A 20,689-nucleotide genomic window follows, 5' to 3' on the forward strand; every position below is an offset into this window, starting at 1 on the left:
ACACACACCGTCCTCCTCCACCGTCCCTGTGTTTGCTCTGGGGAGACTCTGGCTTTACAGAGAATTGAGTCTTATAACATTCTCTCTCTCAAATACTTTCTCTCTTTGCTCTCTCTCTCCCTCTATCTATCTCTCTCTCTCAATCTTCCTCAAAAAATTTCACCTGTCTTTTTCTCTAACACTCTCTCCGCAATCTGTCTGTTCTCTTTAACACACTCTCTCTCTTTTTCACTCTTCTCTTTTTCTCTCTCTGCTCACAATTTTGTCCATCTCTCTCTCTCTCTCTCTCTCTCTCTCTCTCTCTCTCTCTCTATACAGGCTGAAGAAGAGGAAGAAATTGGGTATGCTGAAGGAACTGCAGAAAGTGAGTGCATGAAACTCTATTGATTTCCTGCGTGCCTATGAGTGTGTGTGTGTGTGTGTGTGTGTACAGTATATGTGGTATTACAAGGGTGTTCACACAAAATATGACTTCCTGCAATTTCATTTGATTTCAGTCACAAATTCCCCCCCTCTGCCTTAACGGCCGACTCCATTCAACATTTCATAACATGCGCGCATTGTTCCCTCTCAGTAAATGCCACGCATGTCAGGTAATTCTTATTCCCCAGATGTCTGAATGAATTCCTCCCTTTAGCCCTGTGTGTGGTTTTTTTTTTTATCATCTCGCTGTGCATCAGCAGTATTGATTGTGTAATGGAGGGGAGGAGGAGGAGGAGGAGGAGCGGGGGGGGTTGTTGTTTCGCCGTCTCCCGCTACACCTGATGTTTATCTCATCAGCTAGCTGTTACTACGCTGACGCCGCCCTGCAACAGGCATCTGGAGCAGGCAGAGGACAGAGGCGCGGCCTGTCAGATTAAATGAAAGGAGAAGGAAAAGGAAAAATCTTGCTTGTAGTTGAGGTGGCATGTTAGTTTACAATGACCATATTCCAGTGTGTTAAAGATGCACTGGGCAAGATTTTAATGTAGAAATACACCTGCTGGGCTGCAACAAAGAATCGTCCAACCTCCCCAAATTGAAACTGTGGATTCGCCTTATTTGCCCTTATAATGAAGTTCTGGTTTCAGGTGTGGTCATTGGTGGGAAATCTTCTGAGCACGCAAAAACTTGAAAACGATTTACAAAACTGTCTCATAAACAGCGGAGAATGAGGGCTCTGTTGAGAGAAAGCTGGACTCACCAACAATGGCTGAATCTCTTCTCCACCTCCATCTGGTACTAAGAAGAGGAAATTTACTGTAGGTCTGAGGAGAGTGCAGTTAGGTGGTTTCGCATTACGTGGTTTCTGGGTAATGAAGTCTCAAAATACAAGCAGTGACCTAGGGCTGATTATGTGCAAAGCTGCAGCTTTAAAGTCTTAATCCTGGAGTTCCTTGTTACCTCCGCCAAGGAGGTTATGTTTTCGGTGCCGTTTGTTTGTCTGTTAGCAGGATTACCGAAAAACTACTGGCCCGATTTTCGGGAAACTTGGTGGAAGGGTGTAGCATGGGCCAAGGAAGAACCCATTCAATTTTAGAGCGGATCCGGATCTGACACACGAACAAGCAATAATAGCACGAACCTTGGCGGAGGTCTGCGCTCTCCGGGTGCCCTTCTAGTTTTGTTTTATTTTTTTTGTTTCCATCGTTGCTGCTAAGCGCTCATTGCTGTGGTGTTTCTGCACTGCATTTCCCAGAGATCACCTGTCAATCAAACTGGGTGTCCAGTACTTTGACTTCCTTGGATTTTCTGTTGATGAAGTTTGAGTTTCTGTAGGTGGCTACAGCTCTTTTCTTTGTCTGTTCAGTCATGGCGGCTATCGCTGCTCATGCTAACTACCGAGTTCTTCTTCTGTTTATTACGAACAAACCGCAGTTGCTGCTGCTGGAAATGCAAAACGCATCACTTCCTGTGTACCAGAGGATTTTTCCCGGGAAAAACCTACCAGACACTCAAAGCCACGCAAAGCCTTCATGAGCTGGATATAGGTTCAATCACTATTGTGTTAAAAACTAGCAAAATGGACATTTGTTTACATGAAAATGTTGCAGATAATTACGTTAACCCTGTGTATTAACCCATGGAAAAGTATTGTAAGTATACAGTTATGCTGTGTTTAATGACATTTTCATGAAGAACTAACACAGTCTTATTGTATACTTTTCCACAAGGTAGCACACAGGTTAATTAATATATGGGAACAATGCCATTAAAAACTAAAGTGTTACAGTAGACAAAATTCTCACACTGATAAATTGCTGTGCTGTGAGATGACTGGTATGTTTTGTGTGATTTATTTCAGTCATGTAGTGGTAAATTGAAAGATGGGTCAACTATTAACTAAAGTCAGTGATCATGATGAGGTGAACAACCACCAATTTAAACAGAAAAAGAAAATAAATAAGGAAATAGAATTGTATTCCTCTTGAAAAGGATTTTTGTTTAAACCATCAGTCTAATACTTACTATAATCTTCACTATGAAATTATATCATTAAAATCTCTTGCTAATCTCTATTTCATTATGTAAAAAGATTGGTAAACAGCATTAACCTCCATTACATTCCTAATTAACTTTAATGAGTGTATGAATGTTTATATCGTTAATAGCATCAATTAATTTAACCGTTTATAAAAGCTTGAAAAGATGGCTAGAGTCTATTTAACAAGTAGAAAGGTGGGACGACTGAATTATTTGTATGTGCATGCGTGCGTGTGTGTGTGTATGTGTGTGTGTGTGTGTGTGTGTGTGTGTGTGTGTTGACACGCACCATGTGTTAAGCTATGATTTCTTTCCTTTGACAGGTTATTGTACAGAACAGAAGAAACCAAAGGTCATCTTTATGATGGGTACGTACATGGAGTGGAGCGCACACACACACACTCACACGCCCACACCCACACACACACACACACATACGCACACACACACACGCCCACACCCACACACACACATCTCCCCACTGGTGGAGCCTACCTCATTACGATGAGCTAGAGACACAGACACACTGCATGCACACACACACACACACACACACACACGCACACACAAATATGCATTCACAATTGCATACATACATAACTCCCACCGGAGGAACCCACCTCATTAGGATGAGCTGAAAACACACACACACACACACACACACACTGCGCACACACACACTCACTCAAACACACACACGCATACACTAGAGGATACTAATGAGCGGCTGCTTCTGTTGAAGGAACATGCAGTCTGACTTCTCAGCTGCCTGTTAGTTAGACCGGCCTCATTCGCACCGCATGGCTATCACACACACACACACACACAGGCCAGAGACAAAACACACACACACACACACATATTGAGACGGAATAATAAACATCAATTGATCAGCTGCTCAGTTTTTGCCTGCATGCTTAAGGGGAACTTAATTCGCAGACTGTAGCTCTGAATCCCCGTGATGCTCTGATGAAAAAAGCCGAGGCTCGAGTCAGGAGTCTTGCTGAAGAGGGAAAGTCAGCCATCTGTCCTCACAGGATCTCACTGATTTAGGCTGACAGAAGTCAAGGTACAGGTACAGGATTGATAAAAAAAAAAAAAAGTTTCAGGGCAAAACTTTTCTCCTGTAGAATTTCATGGCTCATCTCGACACTGATCATCACTAGAAAGCAAGGTATTGATAATGAATATGTGAAGAAAATAGACTTTGTGTATGTGAGTGTGTGTGTCTGCATAGAAACGTGTTTGTGTATGGATGTGCGTATATGTGTGTGTTTTTGTAAGAGACAGATAGGAGGAGAATAGGAGATAGGAGTCAGTCATTAAAGGATTATTCATGCAGTGCAAGTAGATCTATATGTGTACCTGCCCTGTGTGCGTGTGTGTGTGTGTGTGTGTGTGTGTGTGTGTCTGTCCTCAATGTCCCACATGGGCCAGACCACTGATCTGAATCAACATGCGTACATGTGAATGTCTGAGAGCCTTTGAGGAAACAGATTGCCACAACAGCTTTCTCTCAGCAGGAGCAGGTTATTGGAAAAACTGCCAACTGAATGTAACAGCTGTCACCTAAACTCAAAGCTCTTCTCCTGAGCAGATTCCAGTTAATACAATGCGATACGAGGCGGCCATGGCCTTTAGCTAACCAGATCCGTGGTTTCATGCAGGTTTTATGCCAATTTGTTACCCTGCCAACAGAGAGTGGGATTCGTTGGACCCCGCGATGCTTAATCACTGTTCAGTCTGAGAGTTTTTTGGGCTTTTTTGGGTTTGCTGTGCGTTCTGAGATTCCCTTCTGCTCATCACTGTTGCACTGAGCTGTTGTGTTCATAATCGTGGCTGTTAGTTTGAACGAGTCTAGTCTTGTCTCCTCTGATCTCCCCAGTCAGCGAGGTGTTTTCACACACAGGACTGCTCTCACTCAGGGGCGGAGCCAAAGGGGTGGCTGGTTGGTGACTGGTGTCTTGGTGCCACCCCAAATTTTCTTGTACGTTATTGGCTGTTTAACTCTGATTGACAGGATTGAAATCGACTGAAATATAAGATTGCTTTGTTTTAAGTAACCAAGGTGCCCTTTTTGACAGATAGAAGTGCTGAAGAGTGTGACAGGTGTTGATTTTATGTTTCATTTTTTCCAGATATTTCCAGGCCAGAGTCTATTTTTCACCTAAATAATCATTGGACAATACAAGTCAAATGAGTCCTTGCAGTAATAGAAACTTTGTCCTGCATGGCTGAACATATTCAAACTTATTTGCTGAATCTCGTGTGCACACAATTTATTAAAAACAAACTATATTGCATTTAACAGTTCATTTTTAACTCTCAACCTTGTTAATTGTCCTTGGACCCCCCCACCCCCCATTTAAGAAGTCCTAGGATCATCACTGCTGCTGCTTCTGAGAGACTCTAGTGCATGGAAATCCCAGGAGGGTGTCTGTTTCTGAGTTGCTGGATCCGGCACAGACATACCAGGTTCAAAACCGCTTAAATCACGCATCTTGTCCATCCTGAACATCCATCCTGTTTAGTCTAACATTAACTGAACCTCTCGACCCCGTCTGCCAGCGGCTCCGCACTCCTACTTTATTTACACATGACTCATTTGTCTGGATGAGCGAGCCGGTTGCGTAAACGGAGAGGTGTACCTAATAAAGCGAATACCGGGTGTATATGATCAGTTTTGCGTGGCCTCAGAGGAAGGCTTCTCTGTCTAGTCGCTCCAAAAGTCACACTGACTTTGAAAAGCCTGGCTCAAGATTCCCCGACGCAGCATGTCCGCTCCTCGCCTCCACAGAAAATGCTCATCATGCCCGCACCCGATCCCAGTCTCCCTGCGTACTTTTTCCTCAACCGATGTCGCTCTTTGCCAAGCCAGTCCTGCCTTCGCTGTTGCTGCTGCCTGTGGAACGCAGATTATCTGTCGGATTCAGGTCTATTATCAGGGAAAGTAGAGCCGAGAGTCACTTGGTATCCATCTACCTGCCTTCTGAAACGCTGATGAGAGCAGATGTCGGGGCGTCTGAGAGGAGCGGAGTAGTAATGTCGGAGAAAAAAAGTCAACGCAGTGTTATGTAGTGAGTTTTCGAGAGAGCTGGAACGATAGTGTCAGGGCATGGAGCTTATACTGGATAAAAAGCTACAGCAGTTATCCATAGTGGTAGCTATAGCGAACATTTATGATACTGAATAGATGTTGCTACAGCGGCCTGCACCTACACTGGAAACCTGTGGAAATATAGTGCCAAAATGAAAGTTCGCAGACCACGTTCATACTCGTCTATAGCTGCATTTTGTGACATTTGGAGCTCCACATCTTTCTGATATCACTTCAAAACAGTTTCCAAAGCTGTTTTAAAATAAATTTTGACCTTTCCATAATCTCATATTCTGAAAATCTAGTGAATGGGTTGACGTTGAATTTCATCACCTCCTGCATGTTGCCGTCCATCAAATACTTGCTGGATATTAGACAGAGATACAATTATAATCAGTGATGCTGTGGTAAATAAAAATGCGGCTAAACTATCGTAAGGCGATTATCTTAAGGTGTCGCAGCCTCTCCCTAAATCAACATAAAAAATTCACGTATACTTTCATGAAAAAGAACATTAAAATGTGCAATTTTTTCCCTCCACTAAAACACTATCCTTGTATAACTTGCACCATTTTGATACTACTTACTACAATGTATGCTATGCGTTTACATTGTAAAGATCTATGTCAAGCTAATAATGTGGGCAAACACTGTGTGAATAAGAAGGTGGATACACAGACTTTAGGTAGGATTATGTGGGTTTAACCCCCACTACATCCCTGATTATAGCAGCAGGGGCAAAAGTTAATGCGTTTTTCCATAGAGGTTTTTGAGAGAAAGGGAGCGATAATGCCAGAGGAAAATGCTAATGTCAGGTCTGTGCTTTCAGTCTCTGCCCTCTCGCTCCCACCTCGCTGTTCTCATGTAATCTCCTTAATGTTCTCGTCCCAGTACTCACTTCGCTCTTACTCTCCTCTTCTCTCTCTCTCTTACTCCTCTTCTCTCTCTCTCTCTATCTCCCTTCTCTCTAATCTGCAAAAAAAATGTCTATGTTGCACAAATGAGTTAAGGGCTTTTTAGAGGAGACGCGACTGTCGCCTGGTATTCATTAATTTTCGATGAGAGGCGAGTGGGGAGGGGGGCTCGAGACTGTTTGTTCGTGCTCGTCTCACACACACGTGAAAAAAAACCTTTTTGAAGCAGATGTTGGTGACTTGCCTAGTGCAACTTTAAGGAAATTAGGATTATAAAACTGGATTCAAGATTAAATTACTAAATTAGAGGGACTTTTTTAGAGGGACATTTTCGGGTTGTCCGTACGTACGTCCCATTCTCGTGAACGCGATATCTCAGGAACGCCTGGAGGGAATTTCTTCAAATTTGGCACAAACATCCACTTGGACTCAAGGATGAACTGATTAGAATTTGGCGGTCAAAGGTCAAGGTCACTGTAACCTCATAAAAGACGTTTTTGGCCATAACTCAAGAATTCGTACGCTAATTATGACAAAATTTCACACAAATGTCTAATAGGATAAAATGATGAAGTGATGACATTTTATATCCAAAAGTTCAAAGGTCAACTTCACTGTGACATCATAATGTTTTGCTTACCACTGTAGCTGAGAAAATGATCTTGGGTCATTCTACAAAAATGGTGGAAGTGCTGTCATTTTTGCAGACACCAAAAGTTGACCTAATAACCACATTAATTATATATGTTCAATAAATAAAGACTTGCAATGATAAAACAAAGTTTAGTGGCGGAGGCATACAACTGCGAGGCGGTTATTTGTAGTTGGTCTATGTGGTCCTCTTATCTTTCTCCTCCTCGTTCCTTGGCTCATCTCTCATCTCCATCTTTCTGTCTCCTGCTCCATCTCTCTCTAATTCATTCCATCTGTCACTTTGGCTCTCGTCAAGGACAAGGCTGTGACAGAGTTATTCACACATGGTGGGTTGGTTTGGGCTCGTGAGCACCCCCCCCCCCCCTCCTCCCTCCCCCACATTACTGCCCTGTCAAACCATCGGCCCATCAGCTCATCCTGAGAAACCTAAACCCCACCCACCTGCGGACCACGATGGAAACTAGAGCGCAAACCTCCGCCAGCGCTGACCAGTTCTCCAACTTGCAAAGCTTCAGCCTTCGTTCTTCTTTATGTACGTTTATCGTTTGTCTTCTGGGTTTGATTTTCCGACAAAATAGTTCAGCAGCCGACTTGGTTAGGGTTAGTTCTGGATGTCAGACCATAATAGTTATGGTTAAAAAACAAAAATCATCTAATGGCAGAAATCCCAGATCTGTATCATCACCAAAATTTGATTAACTAATTCTTGTCCACCAAATTTCAGCCAAAGCCATTTGTTGCTTCTTCCAACTTCACCGGCGGGGGTAATACGCTCTCAAGCTTCATTGCGTTATTCTACATCATTAGATTTGTGGTCTTCTAACTGGTTCATCTTCTAGAGATCCAGCTCTTCCTGAACACTGTTTCCTGGCTGGATGGAACGGCAAAACACGATGACTGAGCTCCATGCATACAAAGATGTAGAGTGCGGAAAGTGTCGTTGCTTCAGTTTTACTCATGCTAAAGTAAATAAGTCATTTTGCGCAAGTGGGGACCTGTCAGGAAAAATTACTCAAGTGAAAGTCAGCGTACTAAAAAAAGATGTGAAGCACAGAACAGAGGAGCAGGGAGGAGCTGTAATTAGATCTCATCCTGTCTAATGCTCAGACTGTGTGAGAGTGGCTTTGACTGCACAACTCAGGGCCAGTTAATCCAAATTGCTGAAGAGAGGAAAGTATCTTCACCCACAGCCAATTTATACAGCAGGTTAGAGAGAGACTTGACTGAGTAGAGAGCGGCTTCACTAACAAGCTTCACGCCGATTTGGCTGAGCTCTGGTTGGTCATTATTTCTCCTCCTGGCCGAGGTGTTAGCCAGGAAATAATAGTTCAAACGGGGTGGGAGTGCAGGTAAAATAAATTAATTCAGTGAAAATGCACTGAATGTACAATGAATGAATCCATCACCCACCAGATTCCTTGCGGACCTTCTCCGGCTTCACGGTCACGCCTGGCTGAGTGGCAGGAGTGCGAAGCGAGCACCGCTGCTCATATCTGGCCTCGCTCGCTCTCTGAGGAAATGGTGATGAGGACGTTTGTTTCGGTTCCCGGGCCCCCCCCCCCGCCTGATCCTTCAGCGGGCAGGAGGCTGGTGGAGGGCAACGACACCCGGACTCAAGGAGAATATTGATGAATATGGAGCGCACCCTGAGTTTTATTACTGGGCTCTAGGCTGGTTATGATAAAGCACCCGCTCCCCACTGAAGCTACCACAGCTTCATGGCCACGTAATGAAATCAACCTGCAATAAAACACCCACTCTTACCACAACACAGCAGTCTGGCAGGTCGACTGCTGTGAAATATTTTCCATTCTTTAAAAGTGAAGCGAAGAGGATGAATGGAGGCAGATTGTCTGGTGCTGGTTGGTAGAATGGTGTGTTTTTCTACTTGCTGTGTGTGTGATTTTGTGTGTGTGTGTGTGTGTATGTGGTCTATGGCGTTAGACAGCGGTGGTGGGGCAGGTAGATTCTGCTAGAGGAGAGAAGATGATAATCATCTGTGATAACCTGGCTCTGAGCCTCTGGCAATGCATCACAGACCTGTGACGTGCACACACACACACACACACACATACATACACACACACACACACACACACACACACACACACACATACACACACACACACACACACACACACACACACACTGCCCTCCTCACCCACCCACCTGCTTCGTGCTTCCTCTCTCCTCCTCCCCCCCTTTCCCACATCATCTCTTTTCTCATAAATTCTCACGTTTAGAGACTGAGCTCTTCCTCTCTCTCTCTCTCTCTCTCTCTCTCTCTCTCTCTCTCTCTCTCTCCTCCCGTTTCCCATCTTCTCCCTGTTTCAAGCTCTTCTTTCACCTCTCAGTTTCCTCCTCATCGTCTTCCTCTGTCACTGGTTACCTCTCTGAGGATGCACTGATCCCTCTCACTTGTGTTCTTCTCTGCCTCTCGCTTGTACTTGTATGTGTGTGTGTGTGTGTGTGTGTGTGTGTGTGTGTGTGTGTGTGTGTGCTGCCAGGCGGTCCGGGCTCAGGGAAGGCTCTCCAGTGTGAAAGGATGGAGGAGAGGTTCGGCCTGCGTCGCGTCACCCTGGGGGACCTGCTGTGCAGTGAGCTGCAGTCGCACAGCGATAGGGGGCGCCACCTACAGGACGTCCTGGAGAGAGGAGAGCAGCTGCCCGAGGTCAGTGTGTGACTCCTGTTCCACTGTCAAAGATGACCTACGTTCACTTCATTTTTTTACATTTTTATGGCATTTCGGCTTTAAAAGGCGCAGTGGAGAGTGACAAAACAGAGAGAGGATGACATGTAACAAAGATTTGTGATCTTTGTTACATAAATTCTCCTATCTTTTCTGTCTTTTCCTATCTTTCTATCTTTTCTGCTGGATTCAAACCCCAAAACATTGTGAGAATGCGTTATGACTTGCACCTCCATACTATTCAGCCCATTTCCAATCCATAATCCATATTTACAAGCGTTTGCAGCAGCATTAATGCAGCTGCGTTTGGTCCTGCTCTCTCTCATGTGCGCACATGGCATTTTGGGGTAGACAGACATTTATCAGGAGATTTTTGGTGCGTTTGACCCAATTAATATGTATTTTGAGGAATGGCAATACTAGAGTGCAAAATAGAGATTATTGAAATGTGTCATACCCATTCATTTACTAAGCCAAATTGCCTCAATTTCACCAGTAATTGCACATGGTCTTTAACGCCCAGAGGAAGCAACTCCTAACTTCTACTGTGTTATTTGTTCAAAGGCACAACAGGCAGAGAGGATGACAACATAGAGAGGGTGGTCCATTTGAGAACTCTCTTTCAAATGTCAGAGGATGAGATTAAAAGAAATGATAGATTGCTAAATCATATTATGTGATCAGTGCTTGATGAATCTCAGACCAAGAGGAGTCATGCCAGTCAGTGCTTCACCTCCTGTCCTCTGACTCAGCTACACAGTCTGCAGTGGTAAAACAGCTTGCTGTACATGTTTCACCTGGGCAATCTACTTATCTTGTGCCTCAGGTATTCTAATTGGAAAATTACAGCTGACATAATTTGCATAAATGGTCTTAATGAAGTAGTAATTAGCATGTCTCTTTTTAAATAAGACCTTCAGGGTTTAAAGTAATAATCCACAACATTTTCATATAGATTAATGATTAATATAACACATCAGTGATTCAATCTATACCCAGTTCATTAAAGCTTTTAAATTTGCTGCTCTAAACACCCGCGGTCTGGTAGCTGTTTCCTGGGAAGTGATGCGTTTTACATTTCCAGTAGCAGCAACAGCAGTTTGTTTGGAATAAATAGAAGAAGAACTGGGTAGTTAGCATGAGCAGCGATAGCCACCATGGCTGAACAGACAGAGAAAAGAGCTGGAGCCACCTGCAGAAACTCAAACTTCATCAACATGAAATCCAAGGAAAAAGACAAAGTCACAGTACTGGACACACTGTTTGATTGACAGGTGATCTGTGGGAAGAGCAGTGCAGAAACACCACAGCAAGGAGCGCTTAGCAACAAAGATGGAGACAAAGTAATGAAAAAACTGGGCCTTACAGATTACCATTTACAGCTACAGCTACAGTTGAAGGAGATGAAGTTCAGATCCAAAACACTGAAGCACACATCCTCCTATGTTGTCACTGAAAGATAAAACAGTCATATCGACACATAAATTAATTTGTCCCAGTTCGCTGAATGTGGATTTAATCACAGCTGGATGGCAGTACATTTTAAAACATCACTCAGGGTAAAATAAATCTGATAGACAATATATCATGCTGTCCTGCAAAAGGGCTTAAGGAAATAAATAGAAGAGGGCGGACAGAGCTGAAATATTATACAGTCAAAAGCGCTCAAAATGACTTTCACAGAGATTACACATCTATAAACACTGTCCCAGATAGAGCCGACATGGCTGTCTAACCCTATACTGCAGCTGGAAACCGCTACAGCGATTCACTGACAGGGAGTGTAAACCAGATAAATTATCTATGACTCCAAACATACTGAAAGGAAAACATATTCGTCGAGAAGAAGTAAACATGTTGAGCAGGGCAGGAAATCAACAGCAGCCACCAGCGTGTCAAGTCTGTCAGCTCCAGCAGCCGCTTGGCAAGTGCTTCTGAAGTCTGGGGAAGATGTTGCATTCAGGCAACATCAAAATTCACAACAAAATCCACAGTTTACATGTGGAGAAATAATGTGACTGTTTCCAGTAGTGCGAGTAAGGCAATAGCCCGATTAAGCCGCTTACATGTTTTCAACAATCCAGTTTACATGAATGAAGTACTTATTTTGATTATCCAGAGAGAATTATGGGAGTAGGAGGTTGTTTGCTAAAATAATAACTTGTTTCCAGTCCCGCTACTATCAAAATTTTACCAAAACAATTACAGCCACGATTCTGCACAACATCATCTTGTTGTTTGCCGCTGCCTTCAGCGACTCAAACTTGTTTTCTCCTGAAACTCGTCTAAAAATGTCTCCAGTACTCTTCTTACAACCGTCTGAAACCGGCATGATGATGATGCAACATGCGTAACTCTCTCTCTTTTACTCCATGTAAGTCCATAGTTTTCATTTTTATTTTCCTCTGGCACAAGTCTTCCCAGGGCCTGCTGATGAACAAATCTGAACAAAAAAAGCCTATGTCTAAAAGCTTACTTTTTCATATTGGACATATTTTTCCAAATTGCATGATTGAAGTCATAAAAAAGCACATTCCTATGGTCAAATGTTCTTTGGACCACAGCCTGAGAACTCAAATCATTGAAAATTTGACATCTGAAATGTTTATTGAGAAAATATCAGAAATATTGGTAAATTACAGCTATTAAATGAGCTGGGCACGTGCACAACATGACCACAGTTAAAGAAATGTAACCTAACTGGTGTCTATTAACACGCTTAAAATGTGAGTACTCCAGATGTTTTACTGCGATTATGCGTACTTCTACTGAGAGCATAATCACATTAATGCAATCAGAGTGAGGTGTTTACATGGGTCTTGACTTACCCGCATTATTGCCTTAATCGCATTATAATCACATTTTTCATGTGCGTGTAAACATGGCCAGTGATAGGTGAGATTTTTTTTTAATTCACCTTCAGCTGTGGCAGGTAGAGGCAACAAAATATTTGGTTTCCCGCCCCCATTGTTCAGCGTCCTATCTCCACATTACAGCTGCAGAGGTTATAAATAGTAGCGCGTTTCTACTGGTGATTATTAATCCCCAGCATCATTCCAGTGGTTGTCAGGGTGCTTTTTAATTGAAATGGTCTGTGACATTTCACATCAAAACACAACCCCGCCTATCGCTCACACAAACGCTGCCTCGCATGTTCAAAGGCCTTTATGTGCCTGTGTGTGTGTGTGTGTGTGTGTGTGTGTGTGTGTGTTCAAATAGGTGGTTGTGTGTGTGTGTATGTGTCCCGGTCGCGCACGGTCGTTTACTTGAATGAATCAGAAATATTGATTCGACTGCACACACATAACGAATTTGAGAGGGGATTTAGTGCGGCGGCGTGTCTGTTCACTCCGCCTGACAAACTGCTGTGTGCTCACAATTTGTCAAAGCTCACAGGATTTTTAACCTCTGCTCATCCAGGGAAGATTTACTGAGCATTTTGTGTAAACGCCCTGCTTCATATTCATACAGTCACACATATTCACATTCCTTCATTACTTCATTCCCTGGGGGGGGGGGGCTGCCCAGTACAACCACAGTCCTCTACTGCTGAAAAACACTAATGTTATATTAATGATGAGAATATTGGAGGTTAAACGCCTTGCTTAAAGGGGCAATAAGTACGATTTTTATCGCCCCATAGCACAAAATGATCAAAATGTATCTGCAGGGGGTTGATAGGGTTGTTCATCAATACCAATGACTCACTCATAATCACCCCCCCACCCCAACACACACACACACACACACACTTACTCTCCACACAATTTTCACACAATTCTTTTCTGCTCAACAATAGAGGAGCGAGCGAGCGACATCAAAACATTTCAGCTACAAAGGCTAAAAAGCCTCGTTCTCAAGCCAGAAAAGCAAAGGACAAAGCAGTATTATTAGTATTATTATTCCAGTATTTGGCATTGTGATGTATTCCCTCTTCACTAGATATTCTCTGCTGCATCTCTGCTCTAATTAGCTGCCTTATCCCTCTCTATGGTGAATGCGAAAAGCTGTCAGAGACCAGTCGATGCTGCGATTCCTTGATCGCTGATAGCAGCCGATAAAAGTCATAGACGACTTGATGCCCCTTTAAAAGCACATTGACAGTGTTTGTTGGAAGTGGAGAGCGTTAAAAAACAGTAAGCCAATCAGGAAAGTGCAATCAAACCCCTGTGAAATAATAATAATAATTGTGACATGTGCAATACCAAGATTTTGGGTGGAGGGTGCAATATATGGGCTTAGAGCAATATAGGGGTACTGTGCTATTCTGATGTTTATGTGTAATTGAATGTAGAGTGATTATATGTTTTGTGTTTATTTTATAGTATCATATCTTATCCTACCATATCTTATCGTATCATGTCGTCTTGTGTCGTATTGTTCCTCAATTCACTTTCACTGCCCATTTTTTTTCCCAGCCAGTCTGAGGATTGGAACTGGCAACCTTCCAATCACAAACCTGCTTCTCTCCCCGCCACCTCACATCGATTCAACTATAGGCGGTTTTTCTTAGTTCCTGAAAGGTTGACATTTTGGGGAGACTTTGGGGATTTGTTTATATTTTCTCTGAATCAAGTAAAGTCGCTCTATCGTCCACATACACATTCATAACCTTCTTGACCATTTTAAATAAAAAATATAGGTGCAGAAATACAGAAGTGTGATTGGAGTAACTGCCCATTTTTTTCCCAGCCAGTCTGAGGATTGGAACTGGCAACCTTCCCATCACAAACCTGCTTCTCTCCCCGCCACCTTATATATCGATTCAACTGCACACACACACAAAGACATGAAAAGAAACTTTCTGCCAGAATATGTCCATTCTATCTGTCTGAGTATTTATGTAAACTCACAAACTTGTTAGTGAGCTGGATGGAAATAAAAAACTCCCAGCTGGCAGACTGGTGCAGAGCAGCATAAAAAAAAAACCACACACACACACACACACAAAAGCAGCTCAGTACCCAAACTGTTCACTGGCTTCAATTAAACATGCAGCAGCGTCCTTTCTCGGCTGTGTTTGGTTGTCAGTTTTCAAAGCGAGACGAGGCAGACTGAGTTGACCGTGACTTTCAGACGGATGCTGCCGGTGGTTCCTCTCCCACGCTGAGCCTGCAGAGCTGCAGCTGAAATCCGTCTCCTGCCAAAGTTTATGTCAAGCGGCATGAGTGAAGACGTTTAAAAAGACTCATCTGTCTCTGCGTACAAGAGACGTAATTCATTCTTATTCATGTGATGTAGAGTTTTCCACTAGTTGTATTTCAGGATAAAAATTGATTTACAGGTAATATACTGTGCCAATACGCACATACACATTCATAACTTTTCACTGGAGACCATATTGTACACATTATTCTATAAAATCGGTCCAGGATAAGTGATATTGTGAGGAGTAAAACATCACATATTGATGACATGCTCCACTCCAATTTCTGCAACCTTTGAGTTTATGAAACCTTTTCAAAACCAATAAGATAAAACTGAAAAATACATGGTGGTTGAAAACTAGGCTGTTGTTCTTAGTTCCTGAAAGGTTGACATTTTGGAGACTTAGAGAGATTTGTTTTTATTTTCTCTGAATCAAGTAAAGTCGCTCTATCATCCAGTACACACATACACATCCCTAACGTTAAACGTTAAACGTTATAGGTGCAGAAATACAGAAGTCTCAGTGGAGAAACAGAGACAGCATTTAGGGTTTTCCATCAGTTGTATTTCAAGACATAAACGTGATTGTAGTGCATTGATTTACAGGTAATATAACAATACTCACATACACACTTATAACTGTGCAGAAATAGAGAAGTCTCAGTGGAGAAACAGAACAGCATCCAAGCAAGGCTCAGCTGTCTAAGCCCCTTACAGCACATTAAGGCCATGTCCCATGTGTTCACTGGCCAGTGGCTTATATTTTTTATTTTGTGTGTGTGTGTGTGTGTGTGTGTGTGTGAGTGAGAGAGAGAGAGAGAGAGAGAGAGAGAGAGTCAGATAGAGACATTGATTTATCAGAGGATGAATGATCCCATCCTGGGTCAGACACAGTGCAGCGCTCCAGGTTGAGTCATACAGTAAAGTACAGTAAAAAAAAAAAAACACGTATCGCACGACAACAAAGTTGAGCGTTTATCTCGGTGGGCTCGGAGCCGGAAGAGCGACACGGTGAGAGTTCGACCTGATGAAATGTTACAGTATTGTTGCCTGGCAACGCAGCTGTGAAGTGCGGCATTAATATTCTCTGTGAACTGTATCCCTTTGCAGACAGTCGGCTTCCTGTCTGGCCGTGGCCTTGTACTATCTATAGGTCTGCGTATGTATACAGAGTGTGGTCACAGAGGAAAAACCAGCAGCAGGACCTCCCTCGCTGGCGGATCTGTAATGATGCGATCTCGGTGCGCTCATCATCCGAGAGGCAGAGCTGGAACGACTATCGCAGTTTACCGGAGTAGAAAATCTGCTGCTTCCAGTAGATTTTCAACTCAAGTCAGAGTATAGGAGCATGAATCATTAATATTTGATGCGTATTCCAACATCTCCACCACCAAAAGTAATGGATTGCTTGTTTTCACGTGGGTGTTGCACATAATTTGATGCATCATTGGCAGCTCAAGGTCTCAGTGAGGGTTGTAGAATCGCCCATGAATACTCAATTAGGAGAGTATCTTGCTCCTGACAAGGCCGAGTCGTACGGCTGGCGGCACCGCTGTGTTCCAAGCACACCTGAACAACACTGCGCCCATCGGGGGAAGACATTCACAACAAGATTACCCAGATTTATTTTATCTGTCGTGAGGAGAAGTTTACTTTTATTATTAGGATTAGGGAGTGGATTGGTTTCATGACAGGAAAGATTCCCCACATCAGCACAGAGCCAAGTTTGATTTCTAGTCGGAGTTGCAAGCTAATTTGTCCCAGTGAGAAGTTAGTTTCACAAAAAGTATTAAGAGCATTACATAAAAACATCAGACTGACAACAGAGGAACAGAGTCAGATTTAGGAGGCCTGGCAGCAGGGATAAAGGAGTCCCTATTCCTCTTTTATTTGCAGTAGTGAGACTGAACTGGTTAGTTCTGCCACCTCACAGTAAGAGGGTCTGTGGTTCGATTCCCCTTTCTATATGGAGTTTGCATGTTCTCTCTTGTTTCTGTGTGGACATCACATGGTGCTCCGGTGTCCTCCCACAGTCCAAAGACATGCTGGTCAGGTGAGCTGGAGACTCTAAATTGCACATAGGGATGAATGTACTGACTCAGTACTGACTCAATATAAGCTGTTTCAGTTCTTAAAAACCTGGAACCTGGAACACGTTTCCTTGGACAAGAGAGGCACTCCTGCTCTTTTTGCACAGCATTTCAGTGTTGCAATCAAACGTCTATCTGTTGTTAATCACAGTCCTCAGGCACTTGTAATTGATTACAGCATCTACCGCCTGATGCTTAATGATAGTGTACTGAGGGATAGGGGTTTGCACCTGAAATCAATACACGCGTCTTTAGTTTTGGATACATTCAGTTGTCAGCAAACTTGACAGTAAGTCTGTTCTCATGCTGGCGAACACAGCCAACTGTGTACAGAACATACAAGAAGGATGAGAGGACACAACAGTAGGGAGAGCTGGTAGATAAAGACGGTTCCCCAGATAGACGCCCATTCACCATCATCATCTGGTTTTATTCATTAAAACATCCAAAACATCCATCAAGTTACTGATAGGTTTAAAAACAATGAGAAACCAACATTGAGCAGCCTGGCGTGGTTGTTACTGCCCTCCAGGTGTTTGAAAATAGGAATAGCAGATCAGTAGTGTCTTGTGCACTGTATACTGTATGCAAACTGAAATAATCAAGGAGATGCTCTGTTTTGGCCAGGAGCTTTTCCTCTACCAGTCTCTCAAAAGAACTGTCAAAATCCGTGCTTGTATTGTAAGATGTGTGAGGTTGCAAAAACACATTTTGCAAGCTTGTGAACAAATGCATTTAAAGTTGTGAGCTTGAACGTTTTGTATTCGTATTTCTTATAAGACAACAGCTTGTGGTGTGATTTTCTGCAAGACACTGACAAAATGGCTGCAGATGTTTTCATTGCTTCACAAAAGGAAATATTGATCATAGCATAACAAATGCATTCATTCGCAAAATGTACTTTGCACATTTGCAAACGGCTGTTTACAACTACAAAATGCATCACAGGTTTGCAAATCGTATTGCACACGCATGCAGTTCGCTTTTCAAGTTTACATTACACATTTGTGTTACGCGTTGGCAAGTCATCTTTTTTTTTTTTTGAACAATATATTTATTGATTTTCAACAATAGTAAGACAATTAGACAAACACCAAGACAATATTGAAAAGCAAAATTGACAAAAAATTACTGTGGCCAAATAACTAAGTAAAATGTACAAATCAAAAAAGAAGATTCAAGATTCAAGAACTTTATTGTCATTGTGCAAGCACAACAAAATTGCAATTGCGTCAACCTCAATTTCGTTGTGTATAAGAAAAAATTATACACAGGTGAAAAGTAAATTGATAAATAAAAATTAAGAAAAGAAAAGGGTTATTCTCCTCTCTGTTCATACCCAACCTCTCATCACTTGGAATGGTTTGGCAAGTCATCTTACCATCCTCACGCATGTTTCAATACGAGAACAAATTTTGTTGCCAGTTTTATATTCCCGTACTCAAATCACTTCACCACAAAAGAAGTCAAGGCAACCAGCCTGTGCTCACTGACAGCCTCAGCGTGGGAGAGAGCGTTTCCACAGAGACAACGCTCTGCTGGATAAACCACAGATGAAAGAGGTAGTTAAAAATGGCAACCGGTTACTTTGCATGTGAGATGAACAGTCGGCTACCTATCCCATAATACCTGGACTGAAGGAGTTAATCAGCATGCGGGCAAAGGGGGGGGTCACAGCAGTTGCTCAAGGGAACCTCAGTGGGAGTTGTTGAGGGAGGAGAGTGATACTTACTCACTTTCCCCATGCTCATTTCTGTAGTCTGTTCTGGGATTTGAACTGGTGATCTTGCCCTACATACATACATACATAAATACATACATACCACTGCCTATACATGGATGTACTGCATGTATTTATGTATATGTATGGATGTAGGCAATAGGCTTTGGACTCTTGTAAAGCACATAAGTGTATAAGCGTTACAAATATGAATTCATGCCTATCCTTGCTTTTGCAGTCAATCTAGGTTGATTCGGATATGTAGCATCCGTTGGGGTTTATATGGTAAAACATGCCTTTGTGTGTGTGTGTGTGTGTGTGTGTGTGTGTGTGTGTGTGTGTGTGTGTGTGTGTGTGTGTGTGTGATCCCCCAGGACACACTGCTGGAGCTGCTGTGCGAGGCGGTGGCGTCGTCGGTGCGGCAGGGGAAAGGTCTTGTGATCAGCGGCTTCCCCAGAGAGCTGAGACAGGCTGAGGAGTACGAGGCCAAGGTCAGAACAGAAACAAACAACAAAAAAAACTGGGAAAAATAGTCTGCCGATAGAGATGAAGAGGAGCTGTGTGTGCTAAAAACAAAACTTGGGAGGAAGTGAGCGTGAAGCGACGAGAGAAGGCAGGGGAGAGTAGGGTAATGAAATAGAAATATAGAAATGACAAAATACTCTACAGAGTTACCGAGGATCGTTGAGGATGTGGTCAAAAAATGCAATAACTCATTTCATTTTACATACACAGACTACATCAGTGTGACGAACTTTGATGAAATACAGCGTGACTCTACTGTAAATGCAGGGGCTGTGACTAGATCGACCAAAGCATCCGGGAATAATAGGAGGAAAGAAGTACGGCAAGAACAACAAAAATGAGCGTTCAGAATGAGAATGAAGTTATTAGCCAAGTGCAATAAACGTACAGAAAAAGACAAAGTGACAATTTACATAGAAGTACTGACAGTCGTGGGACAGGGACAGCAGGAGATTTGCATACAAAGTAAGAAGACACATCAAATAAACACTCAGCATTCAGTAAATAAAAAACATAAATCCAGAGAAAGTCTGAAAACTCCCATCTCTGAAGGGGAAAAATCTGCTGTAACTTTTCTCTTGCTGGACACTACCAGCCAAAGAAATGAATAAATAAATAATGTTTCTTTATTTTTTACTATTCTCCACATTTTAAAATAATAGTAAAGACATCAAAACTATGAAATAACGCAAATGGAATTATGCAGTGACCAAAAAAGTGTTAAACAAATCAAAACTATTTTATATTTTTTATTCTTTAAAGCAGCCGCCCTTTGCCTTGATGGAAAGGCAAAGGCTTTGGAAAGAAATTCATACATAGGCATCAACTTCACTATTTATATTTGTCTAAGAAACTAATTTCAAGCATTTAAGCATAAGCCTTTAGATCAAAGTGGCTTTAAGAGAATGAAAAACATAGCACATTCAATCAGGTGTGTCCAAACTTCTGACTTGTAGTGTGTGTGTGTGTGTGTGTGTGTGTATGTGTGTGTGTGTCAGATGGGGGATCCCGGTGCGGTGCTGCTGCTGGACTGCTCCTCGGACACCATGTGCAGCCGCCTGCAGTGCCGCGGACGCTCCTCCTCCGGCTCCAGCCTCCATCTTGACAGAGAGAGAGACGGAGCCTCGGACCGGAGGACCGACAGCTTCTGCAGCGACAGCCAGCCGGTGGCAGCTCACTATGAACGCAGGAAGCTTCTGCACAGGGTGAGGTTGTGTCGGTGTGTGTGTGTGTGTGTGTGTGTGTGTGTGTGTGTGGGCAGTGGTGGAAAGTAACCAAGTACATTTACTCAAGTACTGTACTTAAGTACAATTTTGAGATACTTGCACTTTACTTGAGTATTTCCATCTGATGCTTTTTTATACTTCCACTCCCTACTTTCAGAAGGAA

The 20,689-nt window shown here is 42.8% G+C and overlaps 1 protein-coding gene across 1 annotated transcript in view; it reads left to right on the forward strand.

The window, feature by feature from the left end:
• The window catches only part of LOC139638766 (adenylate kinase isoenzyme 5-like), a gene marked incomplete at its 5' end in the record, with an annotated part of 52,103 nt that overhangs the window by 28,849 nt on the left and 2,565 nt on the right, over nucleotides 1-20,689 (forward strand). The window contains 5 exons of the mRNA XM_071512793.1: nucleotides 319-364; nucleotides 2,787-2,831; nucleotides 9,636-9,799; nucleotides 19,150-19,266; nucleotides 20,299-20,505. Of these exons, the coding sequence (XP_071368894.1) occupies nucleotides 319-364; nucleotides 2,787-2,831; nucleotides 9,636-9,799; nucleotides 19,150-19,266; nucleotides 20,299-20,505 (579 nt within the window). The remainder of the gene's footprint in view (nucleotides 1-318; nucleotides 365-2,786; nucleotides 2,832-9,635; nucleotides 9,800-19,149; nucleotides 19,267-20,298; nucleotides 20,506-20,689) is intronic.

The sequence above is a fragment of the Centroberyx affinis genome, unplaced genomic scaffold (assembly GCF_046629955.1).
Source record: "Centroberyx affinis isolate AG114_WGS23_722 - 3 ecotype Tasmania unplaced genomic scaffold, CSIRO-AGI_Caff_v1 ptg006536l_1, whole genome shotgun sequence".
NCBI classification, from domain to species: domain Eukaryota; kingdom Metazoa; phylum Chordata; class Actinopteri; order Beryciformes; family Berycidae; genus Centroberyx; species Centroberyx affinis.